The sequence below is a fragment of the Salvelinus namaycush genome, chromosome 31, assembly GCF_016432855.1.
Source record: "Salvelinus namaycush isolate Seneca chromosome 31, SaNama_1.0, whole genome shotgun sequence".
Lineage (NCBI taxonomy): Eukaryota > Metazoa > Chordata > Actinopteri > Salmoniformes > Salmonidae > Salvelinus > Salvelinus namaycush.
The window spans coordinates 15221091-15243110 of NC_052337.1; the positions used below are offsets into that span (position 1 = coordinate 15221091).

At 44.9% G+C, this 22020-nt stretch overlaps 1 protein-coding gene across 1 annotated transcript in view; it reads right to left on the bottom strand.

Annotated features, from left to right (window-relative positions):
* The window catches only part of LOC120026229 (GDNF family receptor alpha-2-like), a 107172-nt gene extending 85355 nt beyond the window's left edge, over positions 1-21817 (bottom strand). The window contains exons 1-3 of the mRNA XM_038971052.1: positions 21798-21817; positions 21340-21425; positions 20943-21021 (exon numbers count right to left, since the gene is read on the bottom strand). Coding sequence (XP_038826980.1) covers positions 20943-21021; positions 21340-21425; positions 21798-21817 — 185 coding nt within the window. The remainder of the gene's footprint in view (positions 1-20942; positions 21022-21339; positions 21426-21797) is intronic.
* Positions 21818-22020: the final 203 nt, after the last annotated feature.

Consider the following 22020-nt stretch of genomic DNA (forward strand, 5'->3'; position numbering starts at 1 on the left):
GATAACGTTAACACCCTGTCTGGAAGGATCAAGAGTTGGAAAAAAAGTTCCCCGCTAATAACAGCTGTCCATGCGAAACAGGACCCGCCGCGGAGCCAAGAACCTGCTCGCTGGCTGTCCCGGTATCCGTTAAACGGTTCGAGAGTGCCCTGTTCCGGGCCAGGAGAGGGGTGGTCTCTCTGACATCGACTGGCTGATTCCGTTAAAAACGCTGTCTTCTTGACCACGAGCCAGCGCAATCAAACTTTCCAGTGTTAGTGTGTGATAGAGGAAGGTGCGCGCGCGTGTGTGAGCTAGAAAGAGAAAGAAAAAGAGAGATGGAGAGAGAGGGGCAGAGAGGACGTCAGACAGCAAGCAGTATGCTATTTCTAACTAGGTGGTTCTTCCGAACTCGTGGAGGCAGCTGATGGCTGTTTAATACAGATGTCCTTAAATCAATTAAACCGGGGGGGTGTATGTGATGGTGGTACACCCTTCAACCCGGGGAGACAGTTACCCGGTAATAGATATAGCGGAGAGTTCTAATTCACTCCCAGAGCCTACAGCTTATCCGCCAGCCTTTCCGTTACAGCGGGAGAAAAGCAGCTCGTGTTCGATCATGGGAAAACTCTTTCTTTCTTTCGCTCTCTCTCTCTCCCTCTCTTTCTCTTTAACTGAAGTTACATTTCGGCCCTCGGGGCTGTGCAAGTCACCGCGAACGATATGAGAATAACCGTGTTTTACACAACACACACTCACTCAAAAACTCCCAGGCCTATACACACACACAAACAGACATACTCACACTGGTTTTTATAGAGAACCGAGACCATGCATGACCTGGGGTGTAGGGCACTCATCAAAGCGAGTGAGGCTAATACACACAAACAAACAAACAAACACAAACACACACACACACATTACAAAAATCCCCACAAAATTCCGCTGGTTTAAGGGGGGGGTTATCTAGTATATACTAGATATAAGACAGACACTTCAAAACCTTATTCCTTTATTTATTATTTGACTATCTGTTATGCCATTTATGAATGTGTTATGCAATGCGTTTCTCTGGGGCCAAATTCTTTATTATATCAAATAATTTATATTAAAAAAATGTTATACCTACATGGGTCCTAATATTCAAAATCAAATAGCAAAATGATCCATGATATAACCATCTTAAAACAATTCCATATGCTAGCTTAGTAGAACCCCCCCTCCCCTTATGAGTTAAATCATTACCAATATTACTCTCTTTTCTCATCACTCTCTTTCCTCACTAATATCATATCACTCTATTTCTCTTTCTTATTATCTCTCCCTCTCCTCTCTCTTTCTATTTCTCATTATCTCTCCCTCTCCTCTCTCTTTCTCTTTCTCATTATTTCTCCCTCTCCTCTCTCGTTCTCTTTCTCATTATCTCTCCCTCTCATCTCTCTTTCTCAATATCTCTCCCTCTCATCTGTCTTTCTCTTTCTCATTCTCCCCATCTCCTCTGTCTTTCTCTTTCTCATTATTTCTCCCTCTCCTCTCTCGTTCTCTTTCTCATTATCGCTCCCTCTCATCTCTCTTTCTCTTTCTCATTATCTCTCCCTCTCCTCTGTCAATCTCTTTCTCCCTCTCCCCTCTTTCTCCCCTCGTCCCTCATCCCTCTCCTCCTCTCTCCCCCATCATCTCTCTCTCCCCCACCCCTCTCTCCCTCCTCCCTCTGTCACGCCCTGACCTTAGTTCCTTTTTTATGTCTCTATTTTGGTTTGGTCAGGGCGTGAGTTGGGGTGGGCATTCTATGTTTTTGTTCTATGTTTTCTATTTCTATGTGTATGGCCAGGTGTGGTTCTCAATCAGAGGCAGCTGTCTATCGTTGTCTCTGATTGAGAACCATACTTAGGTAGCCTGTTCCCACTTGTGTTTTGTGGGTAGTTGTTTTCTGTTTTGTGCTGCTGCACCTTACAGGACTGTTTCGTTTTCGTTTCACTCTCTTTGTTATTTTGTTTAGTGTTTCTGTTCTAATAAAAATAACATGAACAATTACCACGCTGCGCTTTGGTCCGATGACTACTCTTCATCCGAAGACGAATATCGTTACACCCTCTTTACTTCCCAGTGGAAGACAGTGGGGTCAGTCCCAATCAGCCGGACCTTTAATTTAATTACCCAAGCGGGCAGAAAGACAATTAAGTCTAATGAATAATTAAGTCTGATTAATGAGCTGAAGTTAAAGGATACATCAGTGATAATGATGGAGTGATGTTAAATGGGCATGTTAGATGCCCTGGGGCTGTTTTAGCTTAAGGGCACAAGGGCAGGAGATGGTACCTGGGAACTGAAACTAGCTTACTGATTAATCACACACAATGTATCTGCCGATCCAGGATTTGAACAAGCAACCTTCTGGAGGAGATGAGAGGAGATTGTTTTACACATTGGTAATACAACTCTCTCTCTCTATGCCAGTACCATTATAAGAGCAGAAGTGATAGTTGTCTCCTTCTCAGTATGTTCTAATCTTCAAGGTCTTTTCTCTCTGTTCAGCAGAGGATGCTAAAGATAGGATCTTAATTTGAGCCAGTTTGCTACAGCAGGAAAATAATCTTTCAGCAACAAGACATTGGAATTATTATGTGGATTATAATTAATGGGCATTTTTGTAGGGGTTGATAAATTTGGGAAAATCAAGTCTGAAATGTCTAAGTGGAAATTGCAAACTTCAAAAGCTTTTTTAAACCTCAAATACACTACAAGTTTAAAATGTCCAGCATTGCAGGAAAGTTCTCCAGCAACAGGGTGGTCAAATTAAGATACTACATCTGTATAGGACTATCAATGCATCCAGTGCCTATACTGACTGCTATAGCACTTAGATCAATACAGCATGTGTATCAGTGCATTTGGAAAGTATTCAGACCCCTTGACTTTTCCACATTTTGTTACATTACAGCCTTATTCTAAAATGGATTAAACTGTTTTTTCCCCTCTGATCAATCCACACACAATACCCCATAATGACAAAGCAAAAACAGGGTTTTACATTTTTCTGCAATGTATAAAATAAAATAAACTGAAATATCACATTTACATAAGTATTCAGACCCTTTACTCAGTACTTTGTTAAAGCACCTTTGGCAGCAATTACAGCCCTGAGTCTTCTTGGGTATGACACTACAAGCTTGGCACACCTGTATTTGGGAAGTTTCACCCATTCTTCTCTGCAGATCCTCTCTAGCTCTGTCAGGTTGGATGGGGAGCGTCGCTGCACAGCTATTTTCAGGTCTCTCCAGGGATGTTAGATATGGTTCAAGTCCGGGCTCTGGCTGGGCCACTCATGGACATTCAGAGATTTCTCCCAAAGCAACTCCGGCACTGTCTTGGCTGTGTTCATAGGGTCCTTGTCCTGTTGGAATGTGAACCTTCGCCCTCGTCTGAGGTCAAATTAAATGTATTTATATAGCCCTTCTTACATCAGCTGATATATCTGATATAGCTGATATATTTCCGACTTCCGGGTTGGAGCGAGTAGTCGCATTTCGCTTCGCTCCACAGGTAGTATTACATTTCATTTCATTTCATTTCATTTCATTACAGTACAACGGTTTGATTTGTTTGATCTTAGCACTTTGTTCTTAGCTAGCTACATAGCCGTCTTTGTATCAAAGATAATTGTGTAGTTTAGATTATTATCGAATTATCGAATCTTCTAACGTTGTCAACACTGCTAGCTAGCCAGCTAGCCAACTTCTACCGAAACATTACAACGGAACGATTTGATTAGTGTAGTGTTAGCTAGCTACATAGTTGTCTTTGCTGTCTTTGTATCTAAGATAATTGTGCAGTTTAGAGTAATTATCTAGCCAGTTATCGAGGTTACCTAGCCAGTTACCGAGGCTACCTAGCCAGCAACACTTTCAAACAAAGTCAACAACGCAGCCACTGCTAGCTAGCCTACTTCACCAGCCAGCAGTACTGTATCATTTTAATCATTTTAGTCAATAAGATTTTTGCAACGTAAGCTTAACTTTCTGAACATTCGAGACGTGTAGTCCACTTGTCATTCCAATCTCCTTTGCATTAGCGTAGCCTCTTCTGTAGCCTGTCAACTATGTGTCTGTCTATCCCTGTTCTCTCCTCTCTGCACAGACCATACAAACGCTTCACACCGCGTGGCCGCTGCCACTCTAACCTGGTGGTCCCAGCGCGTACGACCCACGTGGAGTTCCAGGTCTCCGGCAGCCTCTGGAACTGCCGATCTGCGGCCAACAAGGCAGAGTTCATCCCAGCCTATGCTTCCCTCCAGTCCCTCGACTTCTTGGCACTGACGGAAACATGGATTGCCTCAGATAACACTGCTACTCCTACTGCTCTCTCCTCGTCTGCCCACGTGTTCTCGCACACCCCGAGAGCTTCTGGTCAGCGGGGTGGTGGCACTGGGATCCTCATCTCTCCCAAGTGGACATTCTCTCTTTCTCCCCTAACCCATCTGTCTATCGCCTCCTTTGAATTCCATGCTGTCACAGTTACCAGCCCTTTCAAGCTTAACATCCTTATCATTTATCGCCCTCCAGGTTCCCTTGGAGAGTTCATCAATGAGCTTGACGCCTTGATAAGTTCCTTTCCTGAGGATGGCTCACCTCTCACAGTTCTGGGTGACTTTAACCTCCCCACGTCTACCTTTGACTCATTCCTCTCTGCCTCCTTCTTCCCACTCCTCTCCTCTTTTGACCTCACCCTCTCACCTTCCCCCCCTACTCACAAGGCAGGCAATACGCTTGACCTCATCTTTACTAGATGCTGTTCTTCCACTAATCTCATTGCAACTCCCCTCCAAGTCTCCGACCACTACCTTGTATCCTTTTCCCTCTCGCTCTCATCCAACACTTCCCACTCTGCCCCTACTCGGATTGTATCGCGCCGTCCCAACCTTCGCTCTCTCTCCCCCGCTACTCTCTCCTCTTCCATCCTATCATCTCTTCCCTCTGCTCAAACCTTCTCCAACCTATCTCCTGATTCTGCCTCCTCAACCCTCCTCTCCTCCCTTTCTGCATCCTTTGACTCTCTATGTCCCCTATCCTCCAGGCCGGCTCGGTCCTCCCCTCCTGCTCCGTGGCTCGACGACTCATTGCGAGCTCACAGAACAGGGCTCCGGGCAGCCGAGCGGAAATGGAGGAGAACTCGCCTCCCTGCGGACCTGGCATCCTTTCACTCCCTCCTCTCTACATTTTCCTCTTCTGTCTCTGCTGCTAAAGCCACTTTCTACCACTCTAAATTCCAAGCATCTGCCTCTAACCCTAGGAAGCTCTTTGCCACCTTCTCCTCCCTCCTGAATCCTCCTCCCCCCCCCTCCCCCTCCCCCCTCTCTGCGGATGACTTCGTCAACCATTTTGAAAAGAAGGTCGACGACATCCGATCCTCGTTTGCTAAGTCAAACGACACCGCTGGTTCTGCTCACACTGCCCTACCCTGTGCTTTGACCTCTTTCTCCCCTCTCTCCCCAGATGAAATCTCGCGTCTTGTGACGGCCGGCCACCCAACAACCTGCCCGCTTGACCCTATCCCCTCCTCTCTTCTCCAGACCATTTCCGGAGACCTTCTCCCTTACCTCACCTCGCTCATCAACTCATCCTTGACCGCTGGCTACGTCCCTTCCGTCTTCAAGAGAGCGAGAGTTGCACCCCTTCTGAAAAAACCTACACTCGATCCCTCCGATGTCAACAACTACAGACCAGTATCCCTTCTTTCTTTTCTCTCCAAAACTCTTGAACGTGCCGTCCTTGGCCAGCTCTCCTGCTATCTCTCTCAGAATGACCTTCTTGATCCAAATCAGTCAGGTTTCAAGACTAGTCATTCAACTGAGACTGCTCTTCTCTGTGTCACGGAGGCGCTCCGCACTGCTAAAGCTAACTCTCTCTCCTCTGCTCTCATCCTTCTAGACCTATCGGCTGCCTTTGATACTGTGAACCATCAGATCCTCCTCTCCACCCTCTCCACCCTCTCCGAGTTGGGCATCTCCGGCGCGGCCCACGCTTGGATTGCGTCCTACCTGACAGGTCGCTCCTACCAGGTGGCGTGGCGAGAATCTGTCTCCGCACCACGTGCTCTCACCACTGGTGTCCCCCAGGGCTCTGTTCTAGGCCCTCTCCTATTCTCGCTATACACCAAGTCACTTGGCTCTGTCATATCCTCACATGGTCTCTCCTATCATTGCTATGCAGACGACACACAATTAATCTTCTCCTTTCCCCCTTCTGATAACCAGGTGGCGAATCGCATCTCTGCATGTCTGGCAGACATATCAGTGTGGATGACGGATCACCACCTCAAGCTGAACCTCGGCAAGACGGAGCTGCTCTTCCTCCCGGGGAAGGACTGCCCGTTCCATGATCTCGCCATCACGGTTGACAACTCCATTGTGTCCTCCTCCCAGAGCGCTAAGAACCTTGGCGTGATCCTGGACAACACCCTGTCGTTCTCAACTAACATCAAGGCGGTGGCCCGTTCCTGTAGGTTCATGCTCTACAACATTCGCAGAGTACGACCCTGCCTCACACAGGAAGCGGCGCAGGTCCTAATCCAGGCACTTGTCATCTCCCGTCTGGATTACTGCAACTCGCTGTTGGCTGGGCTCCCTGCCTGTGCCATTAAACCCCTACAACTCATCCAGAACGCCGCAGCCCGTCTGGTGTTCAACCTTCCCAAGTTCTCTCACGTCACCCCGCTCCTCCGCTCTCTCCACTGGCTTCCAGTTGAAGCTCGCATCCGCTACAAGACCATGGTGCTTGCCTACGGAGCTGTGAGGGGAACGGCACCTCCGTACCTTCAGGCTCTGATCAGGCCCTACACCCAAACAAGGGCACTGCGTTCATCCACCTCTGGCCTGCTCGCCTCCCTACCTCTGAGGAAGTACAGTTCCCGCTCAGCCCAGTCAAAACTGTTCGCTGCTCTGGCACCCCAATGGTGGAACAAACTCCCTCACGACACCAGGTCAGCGGAGTCAATCACCACCTTCCGGAGACACCTGAAACCCCACCTCTTTAAGGAATACCTAGGATAGGATAAAGTAATCCTTCTAACCCCCCCCCCCCCCCCCCCCTTAAAAGATTTAGATGCACTATTGTAAAGTGGTTGTTCCACTGGATATCATAAGGTGAATGCACCAATTTGTAAGTCGCTCTGGATAAGAGCGTCTGCTAAATGACTTAAATGTAAATGTAAATGTAATATCAAAGTGCTGTACAGAAACCCAGCCTAAAACCTCAAACAGCAAGCAATGCAGGTGTAGAAGCACGGTGGCTAGGAAAAACTCCCTAGAAAGGCCAAAACCTAGGAAGAAACCAAGAGAGGAACCAGGCTATGAGGGGTGGCCAGTCCTCTTCTGGCTGTGCCGGGTGGAGATTATAGCAGAACATGGCCAAGATGTTCAAATGTTCATAAATGACCAGCATGGTCAAATAATAATAATCACAGTAGTTGTCGAGGGTGCAACAAGTCAGCACCTCAGGTGTAAATGTCAGTTGGCTTTTCATAGCCAATCATTAAGAGTATCTCTACCGCTCCTGCTGTCTCTAGAGAGTTGAAAACAGCAGGACTGGGACAAGTAGCACGTCCGGTGAACAGGTCAGGGTTCCATAGCCGCAGAACAGTTGAAACTGGAGCAGCAGCACGGCCAGGTGGACTGGGGATCGCAAGGAGTCATCATGCCAGGTAGTCCTGAGGCATGGTCCTAGGGCTCAGGTCCTCGGGAGAGAAAAATAAAGAAAGAGAGAAAGAGAGAATTAGAGAGAGCATACTTAAATTCACACAGGACACCGGAAAAAACAGGAGAAATACTCCAGATATAACAGACTGACGCTAGCCCCCCGACACATAAACTACTGCAGCATAATTACTGGAGGCTGAGACAAGAGGGGTACTGAGCATTCTGGAGCAGCTCTGTACTTTTCTCTGTTCATCTTTCCCTCTATCCTGACTAGTCTTCCAGTCCCTGCCGTTGAAAAACAATCCCACAGCATGATGCTGTCACCACCATGATTCACTGTAGGGATGGTGCCAGGTTTCCTCCAGACGTGATGTTCAATCTTGGTATCATCAGACCAGAGAATCTTGTTTGTCATGGTCTGAGAGTCCTTTAGGTGCCTTTTGGCAAACTCTGGCCACTCTACCATAAAGGCCTGATTGGTGGAGGGCTGCAGAGATGGTTGTCCTTCTGGAAGGTTCTCCCATCTCCACAGAGGAACTCTGGAGCTTTGTCAGAGTGACCACCAGGTTCTTGGTCACCTCCCTGACCAAGGCCCTTCTCCCCTGATTGCTCAGTTTGGCCGGGCGGCCAGCTCTGGGAAGAGTCTTGGTGAGTGTGCATGACAGTTTTTGTGTGCATAATTAAGTGTGTGTGTGTATTAGTGTATGTGCATGTCCATGTGTATGTACACACAAGAGTGTGTATGTAAATGTGTGTGCACAGGCATGTCCTTTTGAAAGTGTGTGTGTATGTGTGTGTGTCAGAGGTGGTACTAAGTCACTATTATTCAAATCACAAGGTCTAAGTCTCAGGTTGACTCCCAAGTGGAACGTGGAGTCTCGACTCAAGTCCAAGTCATGCATTCTAAGAGGAAGTCAAGTCTCAAGTGAAGTAAAAAAAATACATACAGGCAATGAGTTGTTCAACTACTACTAATCTTTGTCTATTTAGTGAGGCTACCAGAGAGCCTTTTTCATTGTTTCGTCTTCAACACATTTTGATTATGTAATAATTGTTGCATATTAATTTATGGCGCTCCTCTCTCCCTACAATTTGAGGTTTGTGCTGCACCCAATCCTATAGCTGTAATCAAATCAGTAATCTGTTCGCTAGCTCAGGATTTTTTTTTGCCCGTGCTACTGAAGGATATATCGGTCTGCTAATATAGGACTTGTAAAGACCCAGTGCACTACTTTTGTGAAAATGTTAAATTTTCAAAAGAAATAAATAATTGCTAGCGCTACAGACAGCTATATCAAATTGCTAATGCAGGACTATCAAAGGCCCAGTGCACTACTTTGTGAAAAAAGAAAATGGTAAAAAAAAAAAAAATACTTGCCCGCCCTAGAGACGGCTATAGACAGGACTAGTAAAGGCCCAGTGCACTACTTTTTTGAAAAAATGTAATGTTCAATTATTATTACATTGTAAAACAATGTATTAAAACTTTTCAAGGGGAGCTGCAGCTCCTTCAGCACCCCTACTTCCCGTGGCTATTTGTAGGTAGGATACTCTGATTTTCCAGGCGCTTTCTGGTCACTAATATGGATATATGCTTCCGCCTTTGCTGATGACCGGTCATTGGTCAACAGTCAAGGCGCACAACTTTTAACTTCTGAAGCACAGATTAGATGTTTTTTAAACAAGAATTTGGTGTAAAGCCGTAGGCCTATGTTTGTCACCAGATCAAATAAGCAATGGTATAAATATAAAATACAAATGGTAGGCTATAGGCCTATGTAGCCTATTAAAATATGTAACATATATTTCCCATTCAGTTTCACACTTGTAACCCACAAAACATTCTCACTGCGCTAGCTCACCCGACTCTTGTTGATTGACGGTTTACTAGTCCACTCAGAGGGCCGGGTGTGCGTTTCACTAGCCAATCAATTTTTTTACGTGAGTGTGATACTGTCTCTGGCTGCATTGAGAGTAATCAACACAGACTCTGTGCAACAAAATGAGTGACAAAATGTTACAAAACCTGTCCAGATCAAGTCAAGGTTGAGTCCCAAGTCTTGAGGCTCCAAGTCCAAGTCAACTCTTAAGTCATCAAATTTGTGACTCCAAGTCATGTGACTCGAGTCCACTCCTCTGGTGTGTGTACATGCACATCTTTGTGAAAGTGTGTGTGTGTGTGTGTGTGTGTGTGTGTGTGTGTGTGTGTGTGTGTGTGTGTGTGTGTGTGTGTGTGTGTGTGTGTGTGTGCGCGCATGTCTTTGTGAAAGTGTGTGTGTATGCGTATGTATCCATGCATGTCTTTATGAAAGTGTGTGTTTGTGTGTGTGTTCCACGGATATTGTCCTACGGTTGTTTTAGGCAGCAGTGTGTTTGTGTGTGTGTTCCACGGATATTGTCCTATGGTTGTTTTAGGCAGCAGTGTGTTTGTGTGTGTGTTCCACGGATATTGTCCTACGGTTGTTTTAGGCAGCAGTGTGTTTGTGTGTGTGTTCCACGGATATTGTCCTACGGTTGTTTTAGGCAGCAGTGTGTTTGGCAGAAAGCCTGAGCAGATACACACTCCCCCTCAAATCTGAGATCAGCCCACTACTGCTACTAACTGTGTGTATTTGTCTGTGTGTTCATGCGTGCTTGTTTGCGTGTGTGTGAGTGTTTCTGTGTCTGTGCATGCATGCATGGATGAGTGCATTTGTCAGTGTTTCTCAGTATTTACATGAAATGTTGCCGATGGGCTGACTGACAAGGTTATCTTCTCAGAATGGCAGCAGACAACATCACCATTTTCGCTCCCTCACACACACACACACATCTATTCTCTCCTGTGCTGACCAAAAATGTTTTGTTGACAGTGACAAAAGTTACATTTTATTCAGAGCAGGCGACAACACAAACACACTCTCATGTGGAAGTTTTTTTATTCATAACATCAAATAACACTTACCACCTACTGTATATGTGACAAAAATGACTGCATAAAGGCTAATTAAAGGACCTAGAATGAAGCAACCAATAATTTGCTTATGCCAATGGTATTGTGTCTATATATTGTTTTTGGGTCACACTTTATTTGGATAGTCCAGATTGTCCATCTGTAGATGCTCTTCAGATAGTCATAGTATCAACAAATGGGTACGGTTAGGGTTAATGTTAGGTTTAGAATAAGGGTAAGGGTTAAGGTTAGGGTTAGAGCTAGGGTTAGGTTTAGTGCAGCAGGGAGTTTATGTTACGCACGCCTCTAAAAAGAGGGAACGCAACTCCCTGCTGCAACTCAACTCTCCGTGAAGCGAAAGAGGTATGGACTGTAGGTGCGAATAAGGACGACAAAGGCAGAATTGACCGTTTACTAGGATTTATTTCCTTAAACGGTAATATGGGGAAAAGGGGCTGGACGGAACCAAAGCAAAGAAAGTAAATATCAAAGCTCCCCCTCTCCTATCTAACCTGCCTACCCACTACTTACCTAACTTAGCACCACCTGGTGCCCTAACCAAAATACAGGGGGTGTTCTGCCCAGGTCTTACCTAGTGTGCCTAGACATTGAATATACTACGGGTATATGTATGCCCTCGGGCCTCTTGCCTAAGCACTCCCTAAGTGCCTTCCCCTTCCCCCCTGGGAACAAATGAAACAGAATAATTATTAACAATTTCACAAACACCTTACAACAAAACTGAGTAAACTAACTCAGGCCACTAAAGAAGCTTTGACAAAGCAACAAACACAGAACATATCAAAGCTGCTACCAACAACAACTAACACATTACATACCACACTTTCTGTTAAACAACCAACACTATATCACAATCTCATTCTCCAGCAAAAAAAAAATTAATAATAATAAAAAAATAAAAATAAAAAAATAAAAAAAATATCTTTCTCATCATCTCCTGAACAGAACACTGGCTTTATATCTTCAGGTGGCAATGGTGATTAGAGTCAGCTGCTTCTTGACGAGGGGGCGGGGTCAGCTCTCCAATCATCAATTAGCCTGGGGTCGACCAATCAGCTGGTTGGGGAGGCTTCCAGGAAGCCATCTCCTGAAACACACACACTCAAATACAACACAGAAACTGGGGAACGTAACAGATAGTTAGTTGAAATGTTACTGAAAGTCTGTAGATATTCAGTACTGCATCAACAGATGGACTATCCAAATAAAGTGTTACCTGTTTTTGTGTTGTTTTTATTAGTGAGTGTAAGTATGCATATGGTTAGTGTGTATATTTCATAAGCATGTGTGCGGTATAGCATGTGTCCTTTCCAACAAGATCTCATTGTTTCCCTTCAAAATTTGGCGTGTTATGGATGGTCTACTTTTTATGCATTAATTCCCTATGTTTACAGGGTTAATTCCATGTGGTTACAGGGTTAAAACAGAAACAACACAAAGGTTAACAGCTTAGTCATTTATTCCTGAGTGGCTCAGTTTAGGGCTATGGTTAAGGGAAGGCTTAATAAGTATTGAGGCTTGAAAGAGCATTGTGAACTGCAGTGGCGCAGTGGTATAAGCAGAGCGGTCTGGCTCCGAGCATCACCATATCACGCCCAGTGCAGGATACAATTTGGCAATACAGGCCAACAGTCTTACTGTGCATGACCTGTTTATCAATTATGACAGATATGACACAGTACTCTAACCACAGAATCTGATGTCATTATCAGCTCTCATCTCTCTCTTGCTCTCACTCCCCGCCCCGTCCCTATCTCTCTCACTCTGGCCTTATATGACATTAGGGAAATTGCTCACATTAATGTAATAATGTTATTAAATAATGGAGACAGACATCTGCTGGCGGAATATGTAATCATATCATATCTAATCCTATCTCGTCATCGCTGATGACTATCTCTCTGGGCAAATCTCTGCAACAGTAAATTATAAACTAATCCCTTTGTAGAGCAAAACGTTTGACATGAAACACGTGACCAAAAACTTTTTGAAATGTTTGCAAGGCAAATCGTTAGACTGAGGCATAAACACACCTGCTGTCAGTCTAATCTCTCTCTGGGTCTCTATACATTAACAATATATCCGGGGATGAATAATGTATGATGATTGGCTTCTCAACCATCTTCATATCCAATCAGAATGGACCAGGAGTAATGATGACATTTTACCTCTGGGGTTGGGGTCACTGTGGGTAATCTATGGTCACACCCTCTGAATGGCAGCTGAATGGTAGGTGACCCAGGCTTCACAGCTGTAAAGAATTGTGGTGATGCAGATGGCTTGATAAACGTGGACTTTGGAGTGGAGGTGGAGATCCCTGTTTTGGAAGAAACCTGTGTTTTCTGAAGGCATCGGAGGCTTGATTGATCCTGTTTTGAATTTCGGGGTCAATACTGCAGTTCTCTGAGAGGATGGTGCCCAGGTATTTGAATGACGGGACTATTGCCAGTGGTTTGTGTTTAATGGTAAGAACAGGTATGGTGGGTGGAGGGCTAGATAGGAGGAAGATTTGGAAGAGTATTTGTATTTGTCATGGTGTCGCGACTTCTGCCGAAGTCGGTTCCTCTCCTTGTTCAGGCGGTGTTCGGCGGTCGACGTCACCGGTCTTCTAGCCATCGCCGATCCATTTTTCATTTTCCATTTGTTTTGTCTTGTTTTCCCACACACCTGGTTTTCATTCCCTCATTACGTGTTGTGTATTTAACCCTCTGTTCCCCCCCATGTCTTTGTGTGGTATTGTTTGTTTGTAAGTGCTTGTGCACATGTTGACTGGTGCACGTCGGGTTTTGTACCCAAGTTGTTATTTTCTTGATGCCGTTGGTTTTGGAATTAAACTGCTCCGGCTATTACCTAGTTCTGCTCTCCCGCGTCTGACTTCCCTGCCACCAGTTACGCACCCCTTACACATGGATCCCCATTAGCTGCTGCCAAAGCAGCAGCTACTCTTCTCGGGTTCCAGCAAAATTAAGGCAGTTATACAATTTAAAAAATATTACAATAACAGTCACAGATTTCACAACACACTGTGTGCCCTTATGCCCTTGCTCCACCACTACCACATATCTACAGTAGTAAATCCATTTGTATGTATAGTGTGTATGTTACCGTGTGTGTGTGTATGTGTCTGTGTGTGTGTCACGCCCTGACCTTAGATATCTCTGTTTTATCTATATATTTTGGTTAGGTCAGGATGTGACTAGGGTGGGTACGCTAGTTTTTGTATGTCTAGGGTTTTTGTATGTCTAGAGGTTTTGTATGTCTAGGGGTTTTTGTATGTCTATGTTGTCCTGATATGGTTCCCAATCAGAGACAGCTGTTTATCGTTGTCTCTGATTGGGGATCATATTTAGGTAGCCATTTTCCTCATTTGTGTTGTGGGATCTTGTTTTTGTATAGTTGCCTTGTGCACTGCAATACTGCACGTTTGTTTGGTTGTTTTTTTTTTAGGTGAGTTTCAGTTTATAAAATTATGTGGAACTCTACTCACGCTACGCCTTGGTCTCATCATTATGACGAACGTGACTGTGTGTGTGTGTGTGCACGTGTGTGTGTGTGTGTGCACGTGTCTGTGTCTGTGCCAATGTTTGTGTTGCTTCACAGTCCCCGCTGTTCCATAAGGTGTTTTTTTATAGTACTGTGTGCCTCCCATAGTCTGTTCTGGACTTGGAGACTGTGAAGAGACCTCTTGTGGCTTGTCTTGTGTGGTATGCATGGGTGTCCGAGCTATGTGCCAGTAGATTAGACAGACAGCTCGGTGCATTCAACATGTCAATACATCTCATAATAATAAGTAGTGATGAAGTCAATCTCTCCTCCACTTTCAGCCAGGAGGGATTGACATGCACATTTTTAATATTAGCTCTCTGTGTACATCCAAGGGCCAGCCGTGCTGCCCTGTTCTGAGCCAATTGCAATTTTCCTAAGTCCTTTTTTGTGGCACACAACTGAACAGTAGTCAAGGTGTGACAAAACTAGGGCCTGTAGGACCTGCCTTGTTGATAGTGTTGTTAAGAAGGCAGAGCATCGCTTTATTATAGACAGACTTCTCCCCATCTTAGCTACTACTGCATCAATATGTTTTGACCATGACAGTTTACAATCTAGGGTTACTCCAAGCAGTTTAGTCTTCTCAACTTGCCCAATTTCCACATTATTTATTACAATATTTAGTTGAGGTTTAGGGTTTAGTGGGTGTTTGTTCCAAATACAATGCCTTTATTTTTAGAAATATTTAGGGCTAATTTATTCCTTGCCACCCACTCTGAAACTAACTGCAGCTCTTTGTTGAGTGTTGCAGTCATTTCAGTTGCTGTAGTAGCTGACGTGTATAGTGTTGAGTCATCCGCATACATAGACACTCTGGCTTTACTCAAAGTCAGTGACATGTCATTAGTAAAAATTTAAAAAGGCAAGGGGCCTAAACAGCTATCCTGGGGAATTCCTGATTCTAACTGGATAATATTTGAGAGGCTTCCATTAAAGAACACCCTGTGTTCTGTTAGACAAGTAACTCTTGATCCACATTATAGCAGGGGGTGTAAAGCCATAACACATACGTTTTTTCAGCAACAGACTATGATCAATAATGTCAAAAGCTGCACTGAAGTCTAACAAGACATTCCCCACTAACTTTTTAATCAATTTCTTTCAGCCAATCATCAGTCATTTATGTAAGTGCTGTGCTTGTTGAGTGTCCTTCCCTATAAGCATGCTGAACTTCTGTTGTCAATTTGTTTACTGTGAAATAGCATTGTATCTGGTCAAACACCATTTTTTTCTGAAGTTTACTAAGGGTTGGTAACAAGCTGATTGGTCTGCAATTTGAACCAGTAAAGGGGGATTTACTATTCTTGGGTAGCGGAATGACTTTAGCTTCCCGCCAGGCCTGAGGGTGCACGCTCTCTAGTAGCCTTAAATTGAAGATGTGGCAAATAGGAGTGACAATATCGTCTGCTATTATCCTCAGTATTTTTCCATCCAGTTTGCCAGACCCCGGTGGCTTGTCATTGTTGATAGACAACAATAATTGTTTCCCCTCTTCCACACTGACTTTACGGAATTCAAAAGTACAATTCTTGTTTTTTATAATTTGGTCCGATATACTTGGATGTGTAGTGTCAGTGTTTGTTGCTGGCATGTGATCCCGAAGTTCACTTATCTTGCCAATGAAAAGTCATTAAAGTAATTTGCAATATCAGTGGGCTTTGTGATGAATGAGCCATCTGATTCAATGAATGAAGGAGCCGAGTTGGCTTTTTTTCACCTATTTTCATTTAAGGTGCCCCAAAGTTTTTTACTATCATTCTTTATATAATTTATCTTTGTTTCAATCAATCAAATGTATTTATAAAGCCCTTCTTACATCAGCTGATGTCACAAAGTGCTGTACAGAAACTCAGCCTAAAACCCTAAACAGCAAGCAATGCACTGTGGCTAGGAAAAACTCCCTAGAAAGGCCAGAACCTAGAGGGATATCTTCAACCACCAACTTACCATCCTCAGACAAGGCCGTGTATAGCCCACAAAGATCTCAGCCACGGCACAACCCAAGGGGGGGGCGCCAACCCGGACAGGAAGATCGCGTCAGTGACTCAACCCACTCAAGTGACGCACCCCTCCTAGGGACAGCATGGAAGAGCACCAGTAAGCCAGTGACTCAGCCCCTGTAATAGGGTTAGAGGCAGAGAATCCCAGTGGAGAGAGGGGAACCGGCCAGGCAGAGACAGCAAGGGCGGTTCGTTGCTCCAGAGCCTTTCCATACACCTTCACACTCCTGGGCCAGACTACACTCAATCATAGGTCTCCCTAGGAGATGAGTCTTCACTAAAGACTTAATGGTTGAGACCGAGTCTGCGTCTCTCACATGGATAGGCAGACCATTCCATAAAAATGGAGCTCTATAGGAGATAGCCCTGCCTCCAGCTGTTTGCTTAGAAATTCTAGGGACAGTAAGGAGGCCTGTGTCTTGTGACCGTAGCGTACGTGTAGGTATGTACGGCAGGACCAAATCGGAGAGATAGGTAGGCGTAAGCCCATGTAATGCTTCGTAGGTTAGCAGTAAAATCTTGAAACCTTTCATAGTGTAGTTTCTTTTTCTTTTTCTTTAGTTTAGTCAAATGATTTCTTAAATGTGCAGTACCTTTTTCCAATCAGTTGGGCTGCCAGACTTAATTGCCATACCTTTTACCTCATCCCTCTCAATCATGCAATTTTTCAATTCCTCATCATTCCAAGGGGATTTAACAGTTTTCTATAGTAATTGTCTTAAATCTTCTTAGGGCTAGGCCCCTTTTTTTCTCAATTTCCACCTGAATGACATGCCCAAAGTAAACTGCCTGTTGTTCAGGCCCGATAGCCAGAATATGCATATAATTGGTACCATTGGAAAGAAAACACTTCGAAGTTTGTAGAATTGTTCAAATAATGTAGGAGAATATAACACAATAGATATGGTAGGAGAAAATCCAAAGAAAAAACAACCAGAATTATTTTCTTTTTGAGAGACCATGCTCTTACAATGGAAAGTATAGGGGCATACTGAATTCTAGCTCCCAGGATGCAATTGCTATGGGTTCCACAGGGTGTCAGTCGTTGTTACGTTCCCCAGTTTCTGTGTTTTAGTTGGTATTTGAGTGTGTGTTTCAGGAGATGGCTTCCTGAAGTACTCCCCAACCAGATGATTGGTCGACCCCAGGCTAATTGATGATTGGAGCTGACCCCGCCCCCTCGTCAAGAAGCAGCTGACTCTAATCACCATTGCCACCTGAAGATATAAAAGCCAGTGTTCTGTTCAGAAGAAAAGAGATGAGATCAGGAGAGAGATTAGAGGGAGATTGAATATTTAGGAGAGAGATTAGAGAGAGAGGAGAGAAATGATTGGAGGTTAGAGGGAGATTGAATGTTTTGGAGAAATCATTAGAAAGAGTTCTGTGTTTGTTGCTTTGTCAAAGCTTCTTTAGTGGCCTGAGTTAGTTTACTCAGTTTTGTTGTAAAGTGTTTGTGAAATTGTTAATAATTATTCTGTTTCATTTGTTCCCAGGGGGGAAGGGGAAGGCACTTAGGGAGTGCTTAGGCAAGAGGCCCGAGGGCATACATATACCCGTAGTATATTCAATGTCTAGGCACACTAGGTAAGACCTGGGCAGAACACCCCCTGTATTTTGGTTAGGGCACCAGGTGGTGCTAAGTTAGGTAAGTAGTGGGTAGGCAGGTTAGATAGGAGAGGGGGAGCTTTGATATTTACTTTCTTTGCTTTGGTTCCGTCCAGCCCCTTTTCCCCATATTACCGTTTAAGGAAATAAATCCTAGTAAACGGTAAATTCTGCCTTTGTCGTCCTTTCTCGCACCTACGGTCCATACCTCTTTCGCTTCACGGAGAGTTGAGTTGCAGCAGGGAGTTGCGTTCCCTCTTTTTAGAGGCGTGCGTAACATAATGGGGGCTCATCCGGGATTCCATTAAACCCACCGGACCCTGCTGCACTGAGCTCTCTGTGGTTAGTGATCGAGGTGTGATGGTAGGTTGTGAGTTTGGATGACTTGTTTAGTTTGTGTGTTCAGTATATTGCTGTGTACAAGATGGCTGCCTCAGCCATCTCCAAGTTTTTTGAAGCGCCCTCTATTGATTGTTTGTTGGGGTTTCGGAAAGTAGACCTTATAGCTATAGCTGACCATTATGGATTTGTTATCCCTGAGAAAGTCCTGAAGGCTGAGCTTTTGGTGCTAGTCAGGGAGGGATTAGTAAGAGAAAGAATTCTCTCATTGCAAGGAGAGGAGACGGGTAGACCTTCCGATGCCAAGTCGGAGGACAGGGCGAAGGAAGGGGTTGCTCGTACCCCCTTTGCATTGCCTCGATTCGATCCTTTATCTTCTGCTTCAGGTCGTTCAGACGGGACCGCTAGGCTGAAGGTGAGGCTGGCCCGGTTAGAAATGGAGCAAAAAGATAAGGAGAGACGGATGCATTTTGATCTTGAAATTAGGAAAATAGAAGCCGACAAGGAGGTGAGGATCCGACAACTGGAGCTAGAAGCTGGCTCCGGTACGACTCCAAAAGCTGCTCATCATCAAGCCCACTTTGATGTAAGTAAAAATATAGCTTTAGTCCCTCCATTCCGAGAGTCGGAAGTTGATTCCTATTTCTCTGCGTTTGAGCGTGTGGCCGCTGCGCTACATTGGCCACTCGAGGTTTGGCCGCTCCTGTTACAATGTAAATTGTCTGGGAAAGCCCAGGAAGTAGTAGCTGCTCTCTCCCTAGAAGACAGTTTACACTACGAAACAGTTAAAACTACCGTGTTGCGGGCTTATGAGTTGGTGCCTGAAGCTTATAGCCAGCGCTTCAGGAACCACAAGAAACCCTCTCACCGTACTTTTGTTGAGTTTGCTAGGGACAAAGAGTCTCTGTTTAATCGATGGTGTTCAGCCAGCAAAGCTAACACCTTTGCTGATATTCGGGAGTTGATGCTGTTGGAGGATTTTAAAAGCAACCTCCCTGATAGAATTGTAGTTCATTTAAATGAACAGAAAGTGGTGACATTGGCCCAGGCAGCAGTGTTGGCAGATGAGTACGCTTTGACACACAAGACTGTCTTTGGTGCGCCTCGTTTTGAAGGTAGACTGATTACGTCATCAGTGCCTCATTCAGGTCGCTTTTCCTCTGACAAGCCTTTTCATGAAATCCGTGAATGTTTTTACTGTCACCAAAAGGGTCACGTGATTGCGGACTGCCCAGTTTTGAAAAATAAACCGAAACAGTCCCAGTCACCGTCCCCAAAAAGAAAAAGTTTGGGTTTAGTCAAGTCTTTGGCTCGTCCGTTGGTCCGAGGTATTGATTCAGCATTTGAGAAACCGGATCCTGTTTATGCTCCGTTTATCTCTACCGGTTGTGTTTCCTTAACTGGAGAACAAGCTGATCAAAAGCCAATTAAAATCTTACGAGACACCGGGGCGGCGCAGTCAGTAATCATTACTGATGCTTTACCCTGGTCTCCTGAAACATATTGTGGCTCGCATGTCATATTACAGGGGATAGAGACAAAAACAGTACCTGTACCATTACACTGGGTCCACTTAGTGTCAGACTTGGTATCAGGACGTTTCCGTGTTGGTGTAGTGTCTACACTGCCAGTAAAAGGAGTCACATTGCTACTAGGGAATGATATTGCTGGTGGTAACGTTACTCCTGTGTTAGAGGTAGTAGACAACCCAGAAATCAGAACTACAGATGAGAAATTGGTTCAAGCATTTCCCCATGTTTTTCCTGCATGTGTGTTAACGAGGGCACAAACTCGCAAGCTTGGAGATGTGGTGGATTTGGCTAGTTCCATTTTTGAGAATGTTGAAGTAGAAGACAATGCACCGAGTATTCCTTCTGCAAGTCCGACAGTTTTTACTCCTGTAAAAACTAAGGAAGGGGACTGCGAAATCGCGCCCCAATTACATGACATTCTTTTGTCTGTCACCCCTGAGAAGGTGATTGAATGTCAAAAAGGAGACACCAGTCTTCGTAAGTGTTTCGCTTCGGTAATTTCCATTGAGGAAGCTAAAACTAAGGAGACCGCCTACTTTATGGAAGCAGGAGTTTTGATGCGGAAATGGGCAGCTCATGACACTGTTAATGACTGGAGTGAAGTGTGTCAAGTGGTTGTTCCTACACCGTTCCGACAGCAGGTGCTGTCACTCGCCCATGACCAGGCGTGGTCTGGACATTTGGGGATCACAAAGACTTATAACCGGGTCCTTCGTCATTTTTTTTGGCCAGGTTTGAAGTCTGATGTGGTCCAATTTTGTAAAACATGTCACGTATGTCAACTCACTGGGAAAGCGAATCAAACAGTTCCTCGAGCACCGCTCTGCCCGATTCCTGTGGTGGGGGAACCGTTTGAAAGAGTGATAGTTGATTGTGTAGGTCCATTGCCGAAAACCAGGTCAGGTAACCAGTTCCTACTAACAATAATGTGCAGTGCTACTCGATACCCAGAGGCTATTCCTCTCCGTACTATAACGGCTAAGACTGTGGTGAAGGCACTGGTGAAGTTCTTCTCTACGTTTGGACTCCCTAAAGTAATCCAAACTGATCAGGGATCCAACTTTATGTCCAAAATGTTTTCAAATGTGTTAAAGACGCTGTGTATTTCCCATCAGGTCTCAAGTCCGTATCATCCAGAGAGTCAAGGGGCTCTCGAACGCTGGCATCAGACGCTGAAGGCAATGCTACGCAAGTATTGTATGGATACCAGTACAGATTGGGATGAGGGGGTGCCCTTTGTCCTATTTGCTATAAGGGAAACCATACAAGAGTCCTTAGGGTTCAGCCCTGCTGACCTTGTGTTTGGACACACCCCACGGGGTCCGCTGAAAGTTTTGAAGGAGCATATCTTATCTCCTACACCCAGCAGCGCCCCTAAAAATGTGTTGGATTATGTCAGTAAGATGCGGGAGAGACTGCACGCCGCATGTGCGTTGGCCCAAAAGTCTCTTTCCTCTTCGCAAAAACGCATGAAGGTGCATTATGACAAAAAGGCTGTTGGCCGTTCTTTTGCACCAGGGGATCAAGTTTTAGTTTTGTTGCCAATTCCTGGCTCATCTCTGTCAGCACGTTTTTCTGGACCATATCTGGTGGAAAAGAAACTCAGTGACACCAACTATGTGATAAAGACCCCAGATCGAAGGCGTTCTTCCCGTGTGTGTCATGTTAACATGCTAAAAGCATATTATGTACGTGACTCTCCAGACAGCTCCTCAAGTAAGCCGGTCCAGCCCGCCGTCTCCAGTGTGGCTGCGGTGGTGCTGAAGCCTGGCTGGGACCTAGAGGATGATAAGGAGGATGGGTTGGAGTTACGCCATACGTTACAGCAGTGTGAACGCCTATGTAATTCAGAGATGCTGAAGAAGTTACCCTCTCAAATGGAACATTTGGATAACGATCAAACTAAGGACCTTATCCTATTGATAAACAGTTTTCTCAGTGTGTTTCAGGACGTTCCGAGTCGCACGTCCATCTTGGAACATGACGTGGATGTGGGCAACGCTGCTCCTATACGTCAGCATCCGTACCGGGTTAATGCAAAGAAAAGGGAGGTAATGAAAAGTGAGGTAGCTTATTTATTACAGAATGACATGGCAAAACCCAGTAACAGCTCCTGGAGTTCCCCATGTATTCTTGTTCCTAAGCCTGACGGTACGTCCCGCTTATGCATGGACTATCGTCGTGTAAATGCAGTTACAAAGTCTGATTCTTTTCCTCTACCTCGATTAGATGACTGCATTGATAGAATTGGCTCTGCTGCTTACGTTAGTAAGTTAGATTTGTTAACTTCTTGCGAATATAGGGGGTGCTGTTTCGACTTAGCATAAATCGGTCTTCAGATTAAACGGCTTCCTACTCAATTCTTGCTCGTAC